At 42.6% G+C, this 25,039-nt stretch overlaps 1 protein-coding gene across 3 annotated transcripts; it reads right to left on the reverse strand.

Annotated features, from left to right (window-relative positions):
- Positions 1 to 214: 214 nt before the first annotated feature.
- LOC147998978 (disks large homolog 5-like) lies at positions 215 to 20,440 on the reverse strand. Of its 3 annotated transcripts, XM_087595916.1 has the most exons (8): positions 20,221 to 20,354; positions 19,649 to 19,716; positions 18,927 to 18,993; positions 4,782 to 4,843; positions 3,562 to 3,721; positions 2,222 to 2,365; positions 1,427 to 1,589; positions 215 to 712 (listed from the first exon to the last, which is right to left on the reverse strand). In XM_087595916.1, the coding sequence occupies exons 5-8, from the start codon at positions 3,570 to 3,572 to the stop codon at positions 683 to 685; spliced, it is 348 nt and encodes a 115-aa protein (XP_087452042.1). In that variant the 5' UTR covers positions 3,573 to 3,721; positions 4,782 to 4,843; positions 18,927 to 18,993; positions 19,649 to 19,716; positions 20,221 to 20,354; the 3' UTR covers positions 215 to 682. The 3 variants fall into 3 exon arrangements, with proteins under 3 accessions (XP_087452042.1, XP_087452041.1, XP_087452040.1); XM_087595915.1 differs by lacking the exon at positions 19,649 to 19,716 and having other exon boundaries at positions 220 to 712; positions 20,221 to 20,440; XM_087595914.1 differs by lacking the exons at positions 18,927 to 18,993; positions 19,649 to 19,716; positions 20,221 to 20,354 and having other exon boundaries at positions 220 to 712; positions 4,782 to 4,944.
- Positions 20,441 to 25,039: the final 4,599 nt, after the last annotated feature.

The following is a 25,039-nucleotide window of genomic DNA, read 5'->3' on the forward strand; positions in this document are numbered from 1 at the left end:
GATACAGTATGTCAGTGATTACATCATACAGTGTGTGTCCATAAAAAAAGTCACATTATCCACACAAAAGACACTATCACCCTGTGTACACCTTGGTGGCTTTGAATTCCCTATTTACCCATGCTGCCTGGACCATGCAAAGATCCATATCTAGCTGTCAGTTCTAAGTCTACAGGAGGGGAAAGGACCCTTGAATAAGATGGTCTTAAGAGTCAAGAGTTACAAATCAATTTTTATTCATAAGGAATACAATTTACAAAAAACAGGCATAAAATGAACAACTAAAATGGTATAAAAAATGAAAAACAGTAACAAGAATATATAAGTATGAAATAACAAAAAGAAAACTTCAATGAAAATCATAACCAAAAACATTTCTTAACAGCATTTTCTTAATGAACATTTAGAAACACAGTTGTAGTGCTGTTTCTCCTCTAGGACAAGACGTCAAGGCAGTCCCCTCAGATGTCTCTCAAATGGTGTTGTCCGTATGAGAAAGGAGAAGGACCTCAACCAGACAGTCTGGCATACGGATACATAAATTTAGGGTCTCTATACATTGAGGAAATTATCTGAGAAGAAGAATATTCCCCCAAATGTCTTTGACTGTGAGGATTGTCGTCACAGGGAACTCCTGAGGAAGAAACTCACTCTTCAGGGGGCTGTCTTCCTGGGATCCGTCCTATGCCATGTCTCCTGCAGTTTCTGAGACCTGGGAGGAGAAGGCAGCTATTAAGACACTGATTTGGTGGGGACATGCATACCAGCTGTCAAGTTGCTGCCTTCTGTCCCCTCAGCTGCATTGGACAGACAGCACTGATCTTTTCACTGAAATCATTGCTGATATCTCTGCAGGCTGGGAACATCACCAGCAACCCTCACAGTACTGTGGGAGAACAAGCTGCTCCTCAGACTCTACCAGTGCAAACCAAGAATGGGGAAATGGGGAGAGACCTAATTGGGGTACAGGAAGAAAAGAGAAGGCCACATGATACCCAGATCAAAGCCAATGACCAGGACTCATTTGCCATTTGCACTTGGTTCTTATCCCTACAAGGTGCTTCCAACCATAACATGACCCCTGTATGACCTTTGTCACACGACCAAGAACTCGTTCAAAACTCTTCATAGCATCCAATCTGTGATAGGGAGATGCAGTCATATGATATGTTATTCCTCTGTCACCATTTCTGGACTGCAGTTTCAAAAAGGGCAGAGAAGTATAATTGCCAATAACTCAGTTTCTGAAGAGTGGTTAACATCCCAGAATACTTGTGCATACACAGAGCAATGAATAACTCTATCACATAAGGTGGGTGACTGACTGGGTGTGGGGAGATTAGAAAGGTGATAGGGGAAGCAAAGATGTATCCAATAGGCAAATGGTATCAGACATTGTTAATCTGACTCAGCTGCTTGTTCCTACCACATTTTGCTGGGTCTGGAGGTTGCTGGCCTTCTCCTGTTCATCTTCATCATTCGGGTTCAACTCAAACAAATATCGCTGTAACTCCTTGCTCTCCTGCTTCAATGTGACCAACTTCTTCTTCATACATGCCTGGTCCATCAGGAGCCGGCTGTGCAGGTTGCTGGAAACACACTCTGCATAGTAAGATCCTGAAGCCTCTTCCTCCCATTCCAACTGCCAAATCCCACAAAGTCCACCAGGACCCAGATACCCATAAAGACTTCATAGAATACATCTCCATACATGTAAGGCTGCTGCACAAACAGCAAATGGCCAATCCAGGGAAGAATAAATTGGTTCTGTGACCCAAGCACCAATAAGAGTCCATGTCTGTCCAAAAGAACAAGGGATCTACAACTACCCATGAGAGCCCAATGCATCGGGACAGCATCAATTAGTAGGCAGCAAATAACCACAAGAGGACAGTATGACCAAGGGAGGTCATGCAAACCATGTGGTCCACACATTGAGCTTTGTTAAACCTGGTAAGACCCCAGAGCCGCAGGTTGGCCTAATAACACTCTGATGCCTGAATCAGTGTAGTTCTATCCAGAGCCTTGTAAAGATGCATAGACACTGTGGTGAGAAGTCACAGTCTCTTAAAGAACTGAAACTGAGTCCAAAAGACCCACAGCGCAGTGATATTTAAACAGCAGAAGACATGGACCCAGAGCTGCAGGCTCTCCAGTCCAGAACAAAGAGAGGCAGCAATGGCCATTCCACAAGTGATGGGCCCTTCTGACCAGTACTTACCGATAGAAGTTAATCTCCTTCTTGAGCTCCTGAAATTTCTCACGATGTTCAATGTTCTTTGTGTCTAAGTTGTGCAGTAATGACATGACCTCTTTCTCCTTTATCTTCAAGTTTTCATAAAATGGATTTGGCCTGAAGTAGGGGCTGGCCCCAGGAACATAGAACCCAATGAACATCGAGGTTTAGGATTATATGAACTCAGGCTGTGTCCTGTACTACCCCAGTCCTGGAAGGACACTTTCTGAATTCTACATATTTGGATCTTCTTCAGCTTCAGAAACTTGGAATTGTGTGCCCAGGATAACAGAAGCTAAGCACCCAGATAAAGGGTTCCCTGGCTCACTTTTTTCAATCAGGAGGGCTGGATCTGCATTCAAACCTGTTATGCTGTCAAGAGCCTAGGCCACAGAGCTTACCAAACCACACACACACACACACACACACACACACACACACACACACACACACCCAGAAACCTCTGATTTCATTTTTCCTGTTTTGACAAGTGGAATGCTACAAGCCGAATAACTAATATTCTAGAGGCAGACAGTACACATAATTCTGGAGATGAGACCAGATATTGCCACAAACTTATAATCTGCTCAAGGCATACAAATGTATAGACAAATGTGACCACACAGGCAAAGAACTGTACTGTTGAAAGTGGGGCTTCCAAAATAAAGTACTTACACCTCCATGAAACTATTATACAGGTATATCCTGAGGTCAAAAAACAGACCCCTAAATTCCAAGGGTGGAGGGACACAGAAACATATAAAAGTTGTGCATATGCATGCAGACCTGTGCACACACAGACACACAAACTGGGACACACCCACAAGAAAAGAAAATTAAACAGACTCAGAGAATGAGAAAGAGAGACAAATATGGAAAGAGCACAATGAGAATCATTAGAAATGTATGCACCATTACTGTCTCAGTGTTTAAGGCACACAGACAAGAAGGAACAGGCCAGAGCCTCAGGCCTTCTAGTTAAGCATGGAGATGAACAATGTGGGACCTGTTACCTAAGGGTGCTGCCATGAGATGATAGCGTTCAGTCACATTCCTAGCAAGTACAAACACTGTCCACAAACTCACAGCACCTAGAACCTTGCAAAGCTGCCACTTGTCAAGGGCTTTCCAATTGTACACTGGGAACTCATGCTCCAGTGACTTTATCCCTGAATTCTTCACTCAGATCACAAGTTCAGATTTTCAACAGGCAGAATCAGAGAGTCCATGTCCAAACTCACTCCTCAGTAAGGGTCAGGTTCTGAATCTCCTCTATTTGGGAGATGAGGTTTAGAACAAGGTCCTTTGTTTGGAGCAATGCATACCTCTTGTTCATGGATCCACCTGTCACATAAAGGAGGCGATCTGTCAGCTCATTTCTCTCCTTGGTAGTTAGCTCCAGTTCTCTATTCAGCCTCTCCTCTTCCTCGTTGTCCTGCACCTTGTTTAGGATATTTTCAGGGGATGACGTCTGTCTGCAGGCCTCTGTAGGTAGAAGAACACAAGTGAACCCGCATGGGGTGAATGCATAGAGCATACACAGACCACAGTGAGGTCTAAACAGGAGAACATGCTTGGAAGCCAGTGTCACTGCAAGAAGTTTGGTCTGTGTAAGAGGCATCCTAAGTGGATCACAGTCCCCCCACTACTATATAGAGACCAAGAGATGTAAGCAGCCAGGTGTTCCCTATGCCCGCCCACACAGGCTTACAAGTACCAGAGAGATGCCTTCTCCAGGATTATTATCAGGTACGCAGGCTACAACCTGGTTTCAGGACCCTCACCCCTCTGGTTTCAGAAGTCAGATCATCAATTCAGCATCCACAATGACTTGATTGATCAGGGAAACTCAGATATCCTACACTGTTACTCTAGTCCAATAACTTTGCATTAAAAAGTCATGTAGGGGGAGGACATGGTCAACAGACTTATTAATTCCCCCTACTGAAATGACAAATGCCCCAGAAGTGCCAATAGGTTACAGGCTCTTTCTCTACCTGCTCCATATAGTTTGGCTACTGTAGAAAAATATCTGCCACACAGAACCTCTAATATATGAAGGTAAGATTGGCCCCGTCAGCCAGAGGTAGTCAGAGGAGTTCTAAGAATATAAGGTCATGGCCAGGAGCACAGTTCTCTCCCTCTTACTACTGTCAGATAGTCACTGAATTGAAAGAAGCAATGAAAGTGAAGTACATTGATGCCCTGTTTAATTCAGAAAAGTTATACCCTCCATGACTCCTGGTGGTGTTATAATATCAATTTAACATACCGAATGCACTGTAAAAGTAAAGACTAGAAGTTCACCCAATAATAGCATAGGCATTGCCATATCCTCCATGTGGTTATGGAGAAACTAATGATGTGAAAACCTTGACTTTCAGGAATTGTGATAATCATGGAATTCAATATCTGTGGAGATGTTCCAGTGGTTGTGGCCCATTGCTATAAAGGCCAGCTGAAGGCCCCCACACTCACCCCTGAGAGGAAGATCAACATACACTGCCCAGAACTTACTCCACATTCCCCATGTGTCCATCATTACCTTTAGGTTTCGTTTGCTTCACTCTAGACTCTTCTCTATCAACATCAACTCTCCCAAAGCACCTACAAAGACGGGAAAACATGTCTGTGGATATATCCTTTGGACACTAAGAGAAAAAGTAGGGAATTGGTTGTCACAACGATACTGGTGACATCACAGGGATTCCAAGGTCTCTCTAGGAGACAATAGAATGTCCACGAAGGGCCGGCTGATGTCATGGATAACAGACTTTGCCTCCCTGCTAATGTTCTCCCTGTACTGAGCAAAAGCTGATGTGCCCTTTTCAGGGGACTTCCCTGTGGCATAGCCACTGAGCACCACATGCTTCCAAAGCCAAATTTGGCTCTAGGCTTGATTGGAAAAACCTAAGTCATTGCTATGTATCTAAATGAGTGCTTCCTCCCCAATCCCTGCACAGAAGTGTTTCATCCTACCTCAAATTCTCCTCAGTCAGCAATATTACCCATTAAAGATTACTGAGAAATCACACCAGTTCCTATAAGTAGCCAAAGAGGTCTCCTGTCTCATCATGTGCAGGTGCATGAAATCACACCCAGAAATAGCCTATAGGATAGGTGGCAATGTGGGTGTGTGTTATAGGTACAACGTGAAGCTTTGTGCTTAACATTTGACAGTTGCCACCAGATTCTTTAGGAGAAAGAATTGCATTCATTATGGTCCTGGCAACAATGTGGTGATCTGTTAGGAGAGGAAACTGAAATATTGGATCCACCAGTGAATGCACCCTCAGACTGAGTGTGGGGCTCTCCTCTTTGCACTTAAGTTACCAAAGCAGGATTGCTTACAGGCCTCTCTAAGCTATAACGTGTGATTTCATCTGAAAAATAAAATAGTCAGCAGATGTGGGGGGGGGGATGCAGCCAAAGGAGTAGGAGAAGCCTAGAGACATAACTCAGTGGACAGAGTAAGAAACAAGCATCTTCACTCCTGTTTCATGGATCACCCCACAAAACACAAAAGCATGTATCGTACTAAAAAAAAAAGCCAGTTATTTTATTGAATGCATACACTAATACTGTTTACAGTATTAGTAGCAAAGCTCAGATTTTGGGGGCAGATCCATGACTTGAACTATCTTCCTGACAACATATAAATCAATCAATAAATAAATAAATAAATAAATAAATAAGAAAAAAAACCACAAAAATAAAAAACACAAAAAGCACAAGCCTCTCATGTGAAGTTACAGAAGAGTGATCCAGTGGTCACTTCTGACCAGGCCATTTTAGCTATGACAGTGCATAGTGACCCTTAATTTGATGGGTCCTATATAAAGCTTTGTGCAATATTGTCATTTTAACAAACCTCATCCAGAACATACATAACGACACAGGATATGATTGCCATGTCCTTGCTGTGTATCAAGTTATTTTTCTGTGTCCTGATTGTCAGGCATATTACACCACCAATCTGAGATGGCTGGTAGACTTGGAAGAAAGTGGATATGAAAGATCCCCGTTTGATATCAGTACAGCCATTTCTTAAGCATGAGAATCTTTTAAGCTGGCCCTCGCTTAGCCCCTAGAAGTTAGACAATAGACCAGAAAGTACAGAAAGCACATTCCCACCCACTCTCTAGGAAGTTGCCCGACCATAAGAACAGAGGGTATAGAACATATTTACTGCAGGGCAATTACAAGACAGGAAACATCTCTGGGAAGCTGACTGATCACTATAGAAGTGAGATGTCCTTGGTACTGAATGCAGCTGTGCTGACATCGCTATAGCCTTGTCCTGGGAACCCCAGAACAGAAACACCTGCCAAGACAGATATCCTTGGTCCTTGTCCTGGGAACCCCAGGATAAGAAAACATATATCAAGTCAGACATCCTTCCTACTGAAATAGCTACATTGATGTGGTTACGGCCTTATCCCAGGACGAGAAACATCTGCCTAGTTATCCTTGGCACTGAAATAGCTGAGCTAATGAAACTGTGTGATCATAAATGACTGTTTAAGCTGTACATTTCTGTTGTTTGAGGCTCCTCACATCCCTCCTCGTGAGGACCGTGTCGAGCCCCAGTGCATTGGTATCCCAAAGTAAACCTCTTGTTTTTACATCAAGACTGAGTCCTGTGTGTTCATGGGGTGGTGATTGTCCTCAGGACTGGAGCGAGAGTCTCCTCTGTCTGAGGGTCTTTCAGATAAAGCTATAGTTGTGGGTTACACACCTCAATTCTCATTGGCTAATGCTGTCCTCACAGTCCTTGGAGGCCCCTTTGTAAGACTACCTGTTGGAAAGTAGAAGCAGCTTTATTTGAGCTCAAAGTGAACCTGACGAGCAACGTAGAGAACAAGATGGGGTAATTGAGAACCTGTCTAAAACCAGCACAGAAACCCACCCTTCATTCAAAGCATCATCTACCAATTCTTGAATTTTTACCATTCTCTGCCAACCAGTCTTTCATTCAGGAAAGGTAGAAAAAAAGTGGAAATGATCTTTTTATTCTAAGGACCTTGATCTGTCTTTCCTTAGGTCCACGTTAAGAACAAATGAAATGGGTATCACCATCTGAACAACTTAGTATCACCTACTCAGCATTTCTAGCCTAATACTGTGCCTATGGCAATCTCAAGCTTCCCTGAGTGTTGCTGCCCTAGCAAGAAGAATGAAGAACTGAGTCAAACCCCAGTGAACCTTTCAAGGGGTTAGAAGAAAGCCATCAGAGATACTGCACTTCTTTGTCCTTAGATCAAATCAAGATGATACAACGTGAATCTATTGGGCTATTCAACCACACATCTTCCTCACAACCCCACCTATCTGAGTTCATTGCTTGGCAGAATTCATGCCCCACCATCCTAGATATTTCTTGATTCATTGCTGCCAACGGCCAGGTTTCCTGAATTTTGTTTTTTGTAGAATTGGGTGTAGTCAATCATAGTTGCCCTCTGTAAGAAATGACAAATATCTATAATAACTGACCACACTGGACTTGTGTATACAAGTACAGTGGTGGAAAATTCAGCATAACTGAGGAGTGGGAAATCACCACTGTGTCCTGGCCTTTCTCTGCCCATATCACAGCTCACAGGCGGCTGGGGCAAACCTTGAGTTCCTCTGTAGAAACAGAGTGATGTTGAATGGACACTGAGCAGGCAGAGCAACACAGCTGAGGCAACTCAATTCCAGCAACAAATGCATTATGTGTTTCCCATCTTAACAGCTCCTTTTGAGGACTTGTCCCCACACCTAGCAGCAATTTTCATACATGCCTGCCTGCTATTTCATATTGTTGCTGTAATACGCCTCCACATCATAGATTTCAAAAAAGAAAGAAAATAAACCTGACAGTGAGAAGGGTGATGCTTGTCAACATCTAGTGTGTTGGGGGCCCAGGTATGGTCACAAATAACCAGGACACAGGGGATGCAAAGCAAAAGCAGATGCAACTGCATGCAGCTGCAAGTTTATTAACCCTTATACAGGCATGAATATGGATTACCTCACTTTCCCTTTTGGCAAGATATAATAAGATCGTTATTCCCATGATATCAGGAACGACTGAGGCAAGACTAGGCAAAGAAGTGAGACTAAGCAAAGGCTTCTCCTTAAAATATCTGTATAGCAAGTCACCCCTCTTGCTAGTATCACAATCTACTTGTCATACCCCAGAGACCATGAGAGCTGCTTCCACAAAAAACGGACACAGTACAGCATAGTGTAAGGTAAAGTGAGAAAAACATTTTCTTCTCAAGGGCAGCGTTCCAGCCCCTGCTTGCATCTCTCAGCCGTCTTTCCTTGATCCTGTCTGGGAAGTGTATCTCAATGATTCCTCAATTTCTCTCTTTGTCCTTTTGTTTTAAAAGTAACACTTTCTATAACATAGCTAATTGTCCTTGAAGGGGTTTAATCATGCAAAAAGAAAGCAATATAATATATAATGTATGCAACCTTTAATGAGTGTATCTATTTTCTTAGGGGTATTATTCAGATACCTTCCCAGATCTGGATTTAACTTTGATAATTGTTATCTGTCTACAAAATCAACAATATCGAATGAATATTCCAGTTTTCTGGCGTAAAGTCCTCGGGAGTAAGAACTAATGATTTTGGAATTTGCTCGGTGTCTATTGTTATGTCCCTCATTTCATTTCTGATTTTTAATTCATGTATTGTCTCTCTTGTGCATTGTTAGTTTGAGGAAGGGGTTGTCTCTCTTGTGGATCTTCTCAAAAAAAAAAAAAAGAGGAAGAAAAGAAAAAGACAGCTCTTGCTTTCCTTGACTTTGTATTTTTCTCTTTGTTTCTAAAGGCTTGATTTCAACCCTGAGTTTACTCCTTTCATCAGATCCTACCAGACTCTCTATGGGATGAGGCTTTGCCTCACTTGGTAACAGCAGCATGGAAAAAATGAAGCTTCTGCTGATCTCTGTTGTGGTGTTGCACATCACAATCTCACCGAAAACCATGCATAGCCTGGTTTTAGGCTCTATTAAAGCAGCCCAGTATTTCAGTGTTACCTGCAAGGTGCCATGGAACGGTAGTAACATAATTCTGCATGCACATCTACAGGTTTCTCCACGGTCTTCTGGGTCATTTGATAATAATTTATAGTGAGTTCATGGATGAACACACACACACACACACAAACACACACACACACACTTTACTGACATGGTGCATATTCTTTGCACACCAAAAATAAAGTGAGCGTTACTGAAAATGCACCAATAATGGAATCGATGGAGGGAGCTGTGGGGAAGCTGGGGCTTAGAGTTACTTAAAAGACCCGATGCAGATTCTCCTTCTATTGGAGGAGAAACTTGATAGACAATGTGGTTCTTTATTTTCTTTCTCTAGAGCACACAGGACTAGGGTGGCAGCTAGGGCTTTGAGTGTGTTTGGCAGGTACTGTAGCACTGAATTAAATCCTAGGGCTGGAACCCTATTAATCATCTACAACAATTACAGGGCAGGCTGGATGACGACACTCAGCTGACAATGTGGACATCTCAGGACAGTCACTGGACAATGGCTGACACACTTGTCTGGAGACTGGAAATGTTTCTCGATCTTGGAGAGGAAAGAAGGACCCTCCAACTACACTGTCCTCTAAGGAAGTTTATTCAGGTGAGGGATGACAGGGACTGTTTTGTCTCATGTCACACATGTCAGTAGAAAATATCCTAGGTATTGGATGCCGCTGTTAGCATTAACAGAACAAAGCCCATAGTGTTGGGAAGGATAATAAATTATGAGTAGGATTAGAAAACCCCAAGCCTCTTCCAGGTTCTAGGAGAGCAAAAAAAAATACCATGAAATACAGCATTAATGGGATAGTTTGGTTAAATCTAGTTACTAGTTTCTATTGTGATACCTATTGTCAGTGCCTGTGCCGACAGTGTGTGAATATTGGGTGTAGGTTTGTGGGGTTGAAAGAAAACACGTACAGGGGTCACCCCTTTTTAGCGAGTGCCACCAAGGCTTTACTGAGATCTCCTTATATACCAGAGGCAAAAGCCGTGGAAAAACAACAAGGCAGGTGAAAATCCCCAACCAGGAAAATAGGACAAGTCTGTGTGGTGAAAGTTCCAGCCCAATCAGGGGCATAAATAGTTTCTTAAAAACAAGAAGCAGGAAAGCTCAGTGGGGAGGAAGGGTGCCATGGAAAATCCCAGCCCCAAATCAGGGGCTAAGAGCAGCTGTCAAAGGTGTAAACAATTTCTTCCTATAGCAGGCTGAAAGGCTCAGCGAGGGGGGAGGGAAACACCAAGGTAGGGCCCAACAGGAGCCTTCAATGGTGGCTCTAATGTTTCACTTTCCTCTGCCAACTGGCCTGCACACTGTTTCTAGCACCATAATGATTTCAAGTCTTCCTCCTAAGGAATTTTGTGGCAACCGTTGAATGCTAAGCACAAGGCTTCATGAGTGTTCCCCTAACACACACCCATGTTGCAACCTTCCATGCAGGCTATTTCTTGATGTGATTTCAAGCACCTGTACATAATAAGACAGGAGAACATTTTGAGTGCATATTCAAACTGGTATTATTTCTCAGGAATTTTTAATGGCTAATATTGGTGAAGGAGGATAATTTGAGTTAGGATGAGACATTTTTGGGCAGGATTTGGAAGGAAACATTCATTTAGATGCATAGGAATTACTAAGGTTTTTATAATCAAGCCTAGAGGAAAATTTGGCTTTGGAAGCAGGAGGTGTTCAGTGGCTCTGCCCCGGGAAAGTCTCCTGGAAAGGGCACCTCAGCTTATGCTCAGTACAGGGAGAACATTAGCAGGGAGGCAAAGTCTGCTCCCCATGACATCTGCTGTCCCTTCTTGGACATTCTATTGTCTCCTAGAGAGTTCTGGCATCCTCTGCTATGTCACCAATGTTGTAGTGACAACCAGTGCCCTAGTTTCTCTCAGTCCGAGTCTGGCAGATACATCCTAAGACATGTTTTCCAGTCTTAGAAGTGTTTTGGGAGGGAGGATGTCGATTGTGGAGAGACTAGGGTGAAGGAGTCTGACCTTTCGTCTCAAGGAAATGATGGACAAAGAAAGTGGTTCTGGGAATGTGGAGTAAGTTCTGGGCAGTGTCTTTTGAGCTTTCTGTGGAGGTGGGGTGGGGGGAGGGATGGTGGGCGTCCTGCAAGCTTAAGCTGACCTTTCTAGCAATTGGCCACAACAACTGGAGCATCTGCAAAGGAATTGAATTTCAATGAATATCACAATTCCTGAAAGTCATGGATTTCAGAACATTAATTTTCCTATCCCCAAAGAAAGGATATGGTAAGGCCAATGCTACTATTCTGTGAACTTCTGGCCTTTACTTTTAAAGTTGATTTGTGGCTTGTTTTTTGTTTGTTTATTTATTTATTTAGTGGGTAATATTATTTATTGCCAAAGTCAAACATCTGGGTTACATCCTGGGACCCACATGACAGAAGGAGAGAAATGGCTCCTGAAAGTTGTTTGGTCATGTACTGCACACACACACACACACACACACACACACACACACACACACACACACACTCACACACACACACAGACACTCACACTCATACACACACAAACTTTTACGCAATAGTAATTTTTCTTAGAGTCTGATATAATTGGTTCTAATACAAAGACAGCCTGAGTGTAGTTACTATATGATTAAATAGTACTCATGCTCTCAGGAACAGAGTTTAAAGTTTATAGGTACCTAATAAACTTGCATTGGGACATATAAAGAACATTTAAATGTTCAGCAGAAATACAAAGAACAACTAATTTAATTTGTTAAAAGTGAAAGCTTATACAATTCTGAAGGTTTTTATGCTGGTTTTATTATACATGTAACTATGAAAAGAAAACATACATACTTGATCAATGAAATGAGGAAGAGTGATTTAATGAACAGAAAAATGGATGGTACTTCAAAATTTCCATGATTACATATTATCTATTTAATTCCCTCCACAACAGCAAGAAACGGACATTATTATTTATGCGACATTACAGATACATAAACCGAGAAAATATTGTTTGGCCTGATTTTCTGAGCTTCCTTAAAGGTTTAGTCAATTGACAGAACTGTCCTTTAAAATTAGGGTCCATATTCTTCTGTTTTAAATGTGTGACACTTTTATCTTTTTTTCTCCATCTTTATTAAATTGGGTATTTCTTATTTATATTTCAATTGTTATTACCTTTCTGGGTTTCCAGGCAAACATCCCCCTTACCCCTCCCCCTCCCCTTCTCTATTGGTGTCCCCTCCCCATCCTCCTCCCATTACCACCCTCCCCCCAACAATCCCTTTCACTGGGGGTTCAGTCTTGGCAGGACCAAGGGCTTCCCTTTTATTTCTAGTGGGTGCTGCTCTCCCTGCTCCGTGGGAAGTGGATGGGGGAAGGCCCGGGCCTGAGCTGAGTTGGAACTGGGGTAGAAAGGCATAGGGCCTCCTAGGTGAGAATGCCAAACCACCACTGCTGCTGCAGCCACCATGGAGAAGCCCTTGTTCCTGCTGCAGGGAGGAGAGTCTGGTGCCCACAAGATGGCTGAAGGGGAGCTGAGAGTGGACAGCTTCATCACCCGCCTGCTGGAGGTATGAGGATATCGTCCAGGAAAAATTGTGCAGATGACTGAAGCAGAAGTCCGAGGGCTCTGTATCACGTCTCGTGAAATCTTTCTTAGCCAGCCAACAGCTGTGAACACAGGTTTCTTTTGGAGAGCAGGCCTGTGCAGGCCCAGAACCTATGTGGGACAGTTCAAGCTACCCTTTTCCATGGCCAATCTCAGATCATATTCAGAAAGTATTTCTTGGACTAAAGAGATGGCTTAGTGGTTAAGAGCACTGACAGCTCTCCCAGAGGTCCTGAGTTCAAATCCCAGCAACCACATGGTGGCTCACAACCATCTGTAATGAGATATGATGCCCTCTTCTGGTGTGTCTAAAGACAGTCACGGTGTACTTGTATATAATAAATAAATAAATAAATAAATCTTAAAAAAAAAGAGTATTTCTTCCAGGTGATGGATTTCCAATTTATGGAATTGAACTAACTTACTCATGGTGGAAGTGACACAGAGAGTTAAAGTACAGAAGGAATAATCCAGAATGTCCACCAACAGTTGCTGTCACACAAGGACTTTTAAAAGCTCAGCTGCTAGAGAAGCAATGTAGTCTTTGGTTATTCTCAAGCTTAGGTCTTCTAGTCATTATAAGCTGACCATGACACAAAAAGAGTCATCTATATCAAAATAGAGAATAGTAACTAGATTCACACCACACTATCACATCACTACTGTATTTGAGGTTCTCAGTTAATATCTAAGAACCTGGAAGAGGCCTGGGTCTTGCTACACATACTCATAATTTATGTCCCCATTGTCAACTGAGATTCTTCATGCAGCCTGGGGTCAAGGAGGTCATCCCACAAAGCACAAAACACCCATCTCAAATAAACATGTATGGTTTATTGAATCCAAAACATCCATGAATTTCAGGACACAATTAAATGTTGAAACCTAAGGATAATAGATAGAGAAGAGAATTAAGATTTCTAGTTCATAGATCCAGTAAACACCTTCAACAAATCATAGCAGCAAACTTCCATAAGGTAAAGAAAGAAAAGGCCATAAAGGTACAACAAGCCTACAGAACATCAAACTAATTGTACCAGAAAAATTCCTCCATTCACATAATAATTAAAACGCTAAATGCACAGATCAAGAAAGAACATTAAAAGGGGTAAGGTATAAATATCTAGTAACAAATAAATTCAGATGTATCTGAATTACACCAGACTTCTCAACAGAGATTCTAAAAGTCAGAAAATCTTGGGCAGATGTACTGCAGACACAGGCTCCTATATCCAGCATAATCCTCAATCACCATAAAAGGAGGAACCAGGATATTTCATGACAAAACCAAATTTAAACAATTCTTTTCTGTAAGAAAGCACAACAGAGGCTAACAGGACGAAAACTCCAAGACAATAAACTGAACTATACCCAAGAAAAACCAAGAAATTAATCTTCTCTCAATAATTTAAAAAAAGAGAAGCACACAAACATAATTTCACCTATAACCAGAAAAAGAAGAGAATGCAGCAATCATTGGCTTTAATATCTGAACAGATCTTCTTTCCCTAATCCCCAAGCTCCCAGGGGCCAAACTGCCAGCCAAAGTGTATGCAAGGATGCTCTATGGTTCAAGGTGAGGCCTGTAGCCCCACCAAAGGCAGATCCTAGAGGTGTGAGGTGGGAATGGATATGTGTGGGTGGGGGAGCACTGTCACATAGGCAAAGCTGAGCAGAAATGGGATGTAAATTTGATGAGGGGAGTGTGGAAAGCAGGACAATAGTTGAAATGTAAATAAATAAAATAACCGATTAATAAAAAATAGCCAAAAATAAAATAACAAGTAAAAAGGTAAATGAAAATTAAACCAAACCAACCAACCAAACAAACAAAAATCCCTGAAGTGGATTGGCCTAATTCTGCTTGTATTTTAATGCTAATTTGTGGAACTCAGGACTGGTTAACCCCAAATAACTGACCCTGTTCCCAGTTAATTGTGATTATAAAGAAGCCAACAGCCAACAGCTGCACAGCAGAGAGATGGGGGAGGGGAGCTTTGAGGGCTTTGCTAGAGAGGATCATGAGGAGGGAAGAAGGAAGAAGAAGCTGCCAAAGAATAAAGGAAGAACGTGTGTGATGGAGAGGAGAGAGGAAGAGGACAGCAGCCATGGTTAAGGGAGAGGAGAGCCTGGTCCTGAGGGCTGTCCAAGTGCAACAAAGAGCAGCCAAGATGCTACACAGTCAGTAAGAGTTGAGCGTTATTGTTTGGAAAGTAGATCTCGTACCATGGAGGGCAGGCAGCTGCACAGCTACTGTGCTTACTAATGCACACTAAAATAAATTTAACAAAATATGTATAACCAGTAAGACAGCTCTGTAGAGGATCCTAAAAGGAATACTTTAGTTTGAAGGGAAGGACAACATACCAGAGAACACAGGGGATAAATTAATAAAACTAGGAAAGTTAATCAAAGAAAACTGTGAAAACCACAAAAATTAACAAAATGACAAAATTTAATGCATAGGTTTAAATAATAATTACATATCACTAAACTCAATATCTCGGGTGGTGGGGCATGAATTCTGCCATGGTCTGAACTCAGAAAGGTGGGGTTGGGAGAAACATGTCTGGTTAAATAGTCCACCCACATTGTGTCAATGTGATTTAATCTAAGGACAAAGAAGTGGAGCATCTCTCATGGCTTTCTTCTAACCCCTTGAAAGGATCACTGGGGTGTGGCCTCAGTACTTCATACTTCTTGCTAGGTCAGCGAAACTCAGGGAAGCTTGAGATTGTCATAGCACAGTATTAGGCTAGATATACTGAGTAGATGATACTAAGTTGTTCAGATGGTGATACCCATTTGCATGTGTTCTTAATGTGGACCTAAGGAAAGAGAGATCAAGGTCCTTAGAATAGAAGGAACATTCCCAGTCCTTTTCTACCATTCCAGACTGAAAGGCTGGTAGGGAGAAAGTGGTAAATAATAAAGAATTAATAGATGATGCTTTGAATGAAGGGTTGGTTTTTGTGCTGGTTTTAGACAGGGTCTCACGTATCCCATGGTGCCCTCTCCCTGGCTGGCCCGGTTCACTTTGAAGTCAGTGCTTCCATTTCCAATAGACAGTCTTACAAGAGGGGCCTCCGAGGTCTCTGAGGACAGCATTAGCCTTTGACTGTTGAGGTGTGCAACCCACAACTATAGTTTTTGCCACTTTGTTCCATGTCTACCAGCTATTTCAGATTGTTGCTGTTCTATGCCTGACAATCAAGGACACAGAAAAATAACCTGATAGAGAGCAAGGACATGGTGATCACATCCTTGCCTCTGCTGTATGTTCTGGATGAGGTTTGTTAAAATTCCAATATTGCAAAAAGCTTTATATAGGGCCCATCACATTAAGGGTCACTATGCACTCTTTCATCTAAAATGGCCTAATCAGAACTGACCGCCAGACAACACTTCCTGCGAAGTTCCTATGAGAAGCTTAAGTTTTTTGTGTTTTTTCTTCTTCCTTCCTTCCTTCCTTCCTTCCTTCCTTCCTTCCTTCCTTTCTTTCTTTCCTTCTTTCTTTCTTTCTTTCTTTCCTTCTTTCTTTCTTTCTCTCTCTCTCTTTCTTTCTTTCTTTCTTCCTTTCTTTCTTTCTTTCTTTCTTTCTTTCTTTCTTTGCTTTATAGGTTTAGAGGAATGTATTTTGGGCCACGGACCTGCCCCTAGTATCTTAGCTATGGATGTGATCAATCAGTGTTAGTGTATGCATTCAATAAAATGTCCATTTTTGACTAAGGTAGATGCTTCTCTGTTTTGTGGGGTGACCCATTGTCAATGTGTAGTGAGTTGGGGCCCTGGGTATGGTCACATACCCCCAGGACACAGGGGGTGCAGAGCAAAGGCATAAGAAACTGCATGCAGTTGCGAGCTTTATTAATCCTTATTAAGCTAAGAATATGCATTACTACAATTTTCATTGTGTCAAGATACCATAAGATCATTATTCCCAGGATACCAGGAACAATGAGGGAAGATTAAACAAAGAAAGACGAATAAATGAAAGCTTCTTCTAAAAATATTCATATAACAAATAACCTCTCTTATTATAATCAAAATATACTCACCATTACCAAGAGAGCGTTAGAACCACTTCCATAGAAACGGGACACAGCAGAACATATTTTAAGGCCAAGTGAGAAAAACATTTTCTTCTCCAGGGCGGCATTCCAGCCCCTACTTGAATCTGTCACCAGGCCTTTCTTGACCCTGCCTGGGAGCTGCATCTCTATGTCTTAACAATTCCTTCTTTTTTCTTTTGTTTTAAAGTAACACTTTACATAACATAGCTAAAGGTCCTTGTAGTGGTTTAGTCAGGTAAAAATAAAGCAACATAATACATAATGTACATAAGATTATGGCAAAACTAGCTCCTCTCATGCTATGGAAAATCCTTTGAAGCCAAGCCTTGGGATCTAATCCTGTCAATTGATCAGCCAATAATTTCGCTATTTCCATAGGAGTAGTATCTTCTAGCTGTTTACCAAAAGACATTCGAACATCATATTTCAAGGCATTAATTACTTTTGAAGCACTTTCATTACCCTCTAAATAGGCTTTACTTAACTTCCAATCATGTTCTGTGTCATTATCCATATATTTACTAACAGAAAAGTAGTAGGATTTCATCATGATAAGCAATATAAGCCCGATAACTGGCATTGGCCGCAGCAGAAGAAACCATGAGTAAAACACGCATTGCTAAGAGTAAGTGCTCAGCAGTAAAGGACTTTCCTGAAGGGGACAAAATTATTCCTTTCAGTGCTTAATCGCTTCACCTGACCCCACATAGGTAATAGGGTTGTCACTGCACGGATCCTTATCCATTGTTGTTTGTGGACACTAAGAGAAGCCAGGGCCTCAGTAATGGAGGACACCTCCTCATCTCCTGAGAACATCCATCAGGAGAAAATGTAGCTGGTTTAACTGGATTCCTTTGAGGGTAGGGAGCAGTTCTTATTATTCTGTGCTTGGATCCATCTCCCGGGTAACCAGAATAGTCTCCCATCCTGTAATGAGACAAAACCCTCTCCCCTACATACAATGATGTCCCTTCCTGCCATTCAGCATCCCGGGCAATTTTTATCCATACTGTCTGTTCCATGCCTTCTGGGGGGAAGTTCAACAAAGTGTCTATCGGCTCTTGATATAACTTCACCTTGTGGTAAATTAAGAAAATTAATAACGTATAATGCTTATGCCAATATAGCTCTGGGACTGGTCTGCAAACTCCATTCAGGTTGCATAAGGCCATCTCTTTTCCCCCTTTTTAATTTTATAATTTGTCATTATATGGTGTGGTGAATTCTTTCAACAAAAGCTTGTCCTTGTGTATTGTGTTCTGTACCAGTAATATGTACAATATGATATCGTTGACAAAATTGTTTATATTGATAAGAAATATATGTTGGTCCATTATCAATTTTAATTTTAGAAGGCAGTCCCATAACAGCAAAAGTTTCCAATAGATGCTGTATAACATGAGCAGTGCGTACTCCTGGCAATGGTGTAGCCCACACAAATTTTGAAAAATTATCTATGCTTACATCTATATGTGAAAGGTGACCAAACTCAGAAATATGGGTTATATCGATCTGACACGATGTATTAAGTTGCATCCTTCTGGGATTAATTTGAGATGGAACACATTTTATACATGAAGACTAACACGTAGGACAATTAGCAATAATTTGTTTGGCTTGAGAATAGGGAAGCTTATATTTAATATGTAAATATCCTGTATTGGCATGATTATGACTGTGTTCTTCTGGGGTAGCAAAGGCCACTAATTGATCTACCATATGATTGCCAAGTGTTAAAGATTCTGGAAATTTTGAATGTGATCTAGTATGTGTAATGAATATTCTAGAGTTTCATAATAACAATAGTCCTTTAATATGTGAGAATAACATTTAATATCGGCTTAGATGTAGAAACAACAGCAGTCGCAATATTCTGTACTACTCCTACAACATAAGCGGACTCAGCTATAATATTTTTACATCATGAGTAAAATCCTGGAATACATTAACTACCGCTAATAATTCATTTTGTTGTACTGACCCAAAAGAAGATTCTTGTTCCCAAAATTAATCTTTGGTCCAATAAGCCATCTTGGTGTTAGAGCCATCTGTAAACACAGTAAAGGCTGATGGTAATGGATCAACAAAATTAGTGTATTTATCAAATTTTTTTTTTGTTTTTTAAAGCAATTCCACAATTTACTATAGGGAGGATGAAATTCAATATTTCCAGTGTAAGAAATCATGGCTAATTGAAAAACCTCAGACATCTGCATTAAATATTCCACTTTATCTTTGCTAAATGGGAAAACAATAGCAGCACAATCATATCCCCACAGAGTAACAGATCTTTGTATGCCTTGCTGAATACTTAAAGAAATTTGTTCCTCATAATTTGTTAATGTATGGTTAAAGTTTTATTTAATATAAACCCATTCTAAAGGCAACTCATCCTGACTGAAAGTGCCGGTAGGATATTCAAGAGTATTTAAACATATAATTTAATAACTCTATCTGGATCAATACATGCCAAATATGCATCTTTCCATTTTCAGAAAAGATACCCTTGCATGCCTTCATATAAGCATTAATATCCCCAGCCTCCTTTATAGGTAATAATGCTCTCCTGTACTCTTCATTAGCATTTTCAAAAGCAAGCATTTGCAGCAGTTGTCCTCCAGCTTCCTCTCCTACCATTGTTCTTTCCAATGTTAATTTTAATATACATAAAAACTTAATACATGGTTCATAGAAAGCTACTACCTTTTTCAACCAACCAGTATCATCCTTTATAATAAGTCGGTTGGGCCACACCTTGAATCGATGCTGGCCTAATTATAGGAAAAGAAAAAGCAGGTGAATTCGTCATTATCATCTTGTGAATCTAATGGTCAACATGCCATCCTCGGGAAACGACTTAGAAAAACCTGCTTCAGGCAGTGGTGCAGAGTGCAAAACTTTTACTTTCGTTTTGTCTTAATGAAGCTCTAGCTTCTTGTTCTGTATTCGTTATTACCCTGTCTGCATTCATGGCCTTGAACACAGTAAAAATTACAGCCCAAAGAGACCAGAAATTGGAATCTTTTTGCCCTGCCTAACAGCCTTTTTCACCTTAACTTTCACTTTGACCCAGATATCAGAATCCCTGGAACCCTCGTCAGGGAACCATGGAGTTTACTCTTGCTGTCTCTAAACACTTTTCTAAACCAGACTGATAGACATGAATTCCCTGCACTCTTAAAGATGCTTAAGCATAGCGAGATGAAGAGAAGATTTATCTTGTCCCATTTCCTTGTAATAAAATGTACTTACCTTATCTGACTGTCCAGACTTACCTTCAGGGACCCTGTTCCAGTGCCATAGGTCGATGTCTAGGGTGTTGGGAGCCCTGCATCCGGTCGCATTCCTTTCTGTGTTTCCCGATGCTCAGTGGCCATGCCACTCCAGCATGCTTTGAAATTAACCAGTCCGCCGACACCACCACCACCACCACCACCACCACCACCACTACCACCACCACCACCAGCAGCAGCACCACCACCAATTTGGTTTTGTAAATAAAGTTTTATTGACATCGCCATCCTCAGCATTTACATCCTGTTCAGTGCTGCTTCTGGCTGCAGCTGCAGGGCTTAGAGCCACAGAGCCCTTTAGACTCCCAGAGCTGAGAGCATTGACCTTTTGCCTTGTTTGTGAAAGAGGTGACTGACCCCTGTGCTCGAGGTGGCCTTTCCGTGCCCCTTAACCCATAGCATAGGTCTCTGTGCCATCCTCTCCCTTTGCTGTGGTGTGCACTTCCTGGTACATTTCCGTTAGCTCTTGACATTTCCAGAGCATTGGGTCTTGCAAATTGAATTTGCATGGCACCAGGAATAGACCTGATAGTAGGGTGTGGGACACTCCCTATGGGGACCCTGCCCAGGGGCATAAGCTTACTTTTCCAGTCAACTCCCTGAACAGTGAGCCTTTGTGGGACAAGGTACTTCACGACATGACTTGACCTCTCTGCAGTGCACCCAATCCCTGCTTGGCTCAGATGTCCCCCAGAGAGGTTGTGTGAGTGTCCCCAGTAGAGGCAGCACTCTGTGTGGTGGCATTGACATGGCATCCAGGAAAGTCAAAACCAGAGAGGCATGTCGGGCAGTTGGAAGCAGATGTCTGCGTCCTTGGGGAGAAGGATGGACTAGACACTCCTGCAGGGGGTGAGCTGAGAAGCACTTCCTTGGCTTTTTCACAACCATACATCCTGCATGCCATGCTGTGTACCCATGCTGAGCTGAAGCCCCAGGCTTTGAGTCTCCCACAGCTGCTGTGTCCTGGGGCCAGAGTAGGATTAAGCAGACTTCATCAGGAGAAAGCTGAAAACCCTGGTTGCGGGGTGGGGATGGCACAGTCATAACACACCTGCGCATGAGGCCCCTGACTTAGAGCCCTATAGCAGCTGTGACAAGCCAGCTCTGGTGACACTCATCTGCAATCTCAGCCCATGGGGGGTAGAGGCAGTAGGATCAGTTGTTTAATTATCCTTGGCTACACGGCAGGTTCGAGGCCAGCCTGGGCAACTTTGTCTATGAAAATAAGACAAAATGAGGTCTTGACTCTGAGCATCACAGTCTGTACCTGGCACAGTTGCCCCACCCAGGTAAGAAACCCCTCTGTCCAGAGGCCATAACTGCAGGAGACCCCTGGCCAAGTGTCTATACAGGGCCCTGTTTGACTGGACTGTGCTGAGGACCAACCACGCTCTCCTCAACAGGAAGGACATGGGAGAGGCTGTTTCTGTGAGATTCCGGGCCCTGAGACGGCCAAGAATAAACCCTGTCCTTGGGGAAAGCCATGGAGACTGGGAACCCACGGGATCTCTGCAAACACCAGGGCTGGCAGAGGACTCTGATCCTCTACAGCAGCTGCTCTCAATCTGTGGGTTCTACATCAGAGCTCCTGCACACCAGACATTTACATTACAGTTCCTCACAGTAACAAAGTTACACTCATGAAGTAGCTATCCAATAAGTTTATGTTGGGATGACAACGACATGAGGAACTGAAATAAAGAGACACAGCATTAGGAACTGTAAGAACCGCCATTCTATAGGAACCCAGGCATCTGCACTCGGTGTCTGGAAGTGTGATAGGCTAGACTTCACCCTCATCGATGCCAGCATGTGGGCACCAAGCCTAGGTTCCACCCCAATGCTTACTGGATATGTGCAGGCCTGGTTCCATCAAGAAGTAATAAAGGAACCCTTGGCAAAAAAACACTGGGTACCAAACTGGTCAGGAAAACACACCCCCTCTGCTGCAACTCCTCTCAGGAGGGCTAGTCTTTCCAGGAGGCCCCGGGTATAACCACACCTTGTCTCCCAGTGCTTGCCCATTGGTGTCTTGGCCATATTCAGATTTGAGGACTTTGAACAGAATAGCTTCCAGCAGATTTGCATCAATGAATCCAACAAGTAGTTGCAGTTCTACTTCATCCAGAGCACCTTCAAGCTGGAGCAGGTGAGAGTGGACACCTATTCCCCAGCCCAGCCCAGCCATCACCCTGAATGTCAGCTGTGTCCCTCAGTATCAGCAGGATGGGGCCTGGGCACCGTAGTTTCCCCAGGACCTAAAGCTATGTCCTTGAACTCAGTGCCATGCTCAGCCCTTCCAGCCTCTTTCAACCCTTCTGGATGCTCAACTGCTCCTGCAGCAAGGCAGCAGTGTGCACATTCTGTCACGTCATTTGTGTGTGTGTCTACAGGAGGTCAGAGTCTGTTGCCTCTGTTCATTTCTTTTGCTGTATTTGCCTTTCTGAGGAGGCAGGACCCACAGGTATGGGAGGCAGCCACATGCATATTCTGCAGCCATGTCTGATTCCTCTGAGCCTCAGTCCCACTTACACACCTACCCTCCAACCTCCCCACTCCATGTCACCCCTGGGGCTCTGTAAACCTTCCTGCTTTCTGTCTTTATATAACTGGTGACACTCCAGCCCTCAGTCAGTGGTGTCATACAGTGTTAGTTTGTCTTTGCACTGCCTGGAGGTCTGACTTAGGAGAATGGCTACCATTCTCATTCCTGTTCAAGGGTCAGAATCTGAATCCTATGTAAGGCTGAATAATATTCCAGCACATGGCTGTGCCATGTTGAATTTACACAGTCACCTATGGATCTTATATTTTGGCTTGTAAACACACACATATAAGACTCAAGTGACACCCAAGTGGAGAATTGCTGGAGTCCTCCATGGCTTTCTGAACCGTCTGAGAGACCATCCTGTCCACAGTGTATAGGGCACCATCTACTCATAGCTCACACAGCATGAGAAGATTAGTGAGGATTAACCTGGCTTCTCTGTCTCCTACTTTCTGCCACACTAGCCCTAGCATCTTTCTGTATTGCAGTGAATGTTTAGAACCCAGGAGGATGGCAGCTTCCTTGCTCAAATATAGCAAGTTCCTCCTTGCCTGCTTTGAGACTGAGTCTCATGCAGCCCAGGCTGTCTCTGATCTCACCATTAGTTAAAATGGCCATGAACTCCTGGTTCTCATGCCTCAGACGTCTCTGAGTGCTGGGTGACAGGTATGCACCACTCTTAAGTCCTGCCACTGGGACAAGAGTGAGCAGAGCCAGCTCTGAAGCACACACTTTGCTGGTGTCAGTGATGACTGACTTATGATCCTTTCCTCCTTGCCCATGGCCCTTCTCCTTGGTGCATGCCATCCTTCCTCCCTGTGACTCATGGGGACACCAAGCCTGAGAATGTCAGGAAGAAGTTTACTTACTTCACTGGGTTGGAGGCTGTTAGGTTCCTGCGTCAGTAGGTGAGATTCAAGCTAGAAGGTTTGTGGCATGAGAAACGGGAACAGAACTGGCATGGCAGGAACAATTGTCACCTGGCTCTGAGAAGACCATGTGGGCAGAAACTCATCGTTGGGCAGGTAGTGAGCTCAAGACCAGGCTGGGCATTGCTCAGCGCATGTGAACAGGTATGTGTACATGGACATGTGTTTCCCCCACATGGTCACCACTTATCCAGGCATGGTGAATACTCCAAGGAGCTTTTTATGTTTTAACATTGTGTGTGTTTGTGTGTCCATACATACATATACACACATACATTCGTACATATACACGAATACACGTACATGAAAACACATGCATATACATGACTATACACATTCATGCTCACACACACATATATACACACCTACATGCATACACACATGCACACACACACATACACACACATACACACATACACGCATACATGCATACACACATACACATATACATACACACATACACACACATACAATACATATACACACATACAAATACACCTATACACACATATAGACAGACATATACACACATATACATATACACGTTAACACATACATGCATACACACATTCATAACCACACGTGCATACAGACATATACATATATACTCACATACATGTAAGCACATGAGTGGAAGCCAGAGGACAGCTTGGCCCTTGTTTCTCTCCTTTTTACCACGTGGGTCCTGGGGATTGAGTCAAGCTCATCAGACTTGACAGCAAGCCCCTTTAACTGTAGAGCCCTCTCATTGGCTGCCAGTTGCCTCTTTCCACAAATTCTATCCATGGTGGGATGTTTAGAGTTGTTATTCTCATGATTCCTTCAGCAATAGCGCAGACATCATTTACACTGCATTAGGAGTTATAATTCATGTAGATGTCAGGAGAGCTGGAGGCGTGGATCAAGAAGAGAGCCCACTTTCAATGTCATTATGTGGTATTGCCTTAGGCCCTTTTATACACTCCCCTGACTTTGTCTGAGTATATGTTTTAGGTCTCTCTATGACTGTGCAAAGAAGTAAGAGCTAGGGCTGGGCCACAAAATAGGAAAGTACTTGTTCATCCAAACACAAAAACAAAAAACAAACAAAGAAACAAACAAAAATAGCTCTAGAGTTAAATATTGGTGCTAGTACTGAACTACACAGCCAGAAGGTATTTTTCTAAGTAAATAACACAATATTGGGGATGACAATATGATCAAATATCCTACAACTTAAGTTTGCAATGTTACCTACATTTTATAAATCAAGTCTGACCACCATTTTGGTTGTTTCCAATCATGTCTGAGTGCATCATCACGGGAATCCCAAGGAAAATCAGAA

Source organism: Rattus norvegicus, chromosome 19, assembly GCF_021556685.1.
Source record: "Rattus norvegicus strain SHRSP/BbbUtx chromosome 19, alternate assembly SHRSP_T2T, whole genome shotgun sequence".
Taxonomy (NCBI): Eukaryota; Metazoa; Chordata; class Mammalia; order Rodentia; family Muridae; genus Rattus; species Rattus norvegicus.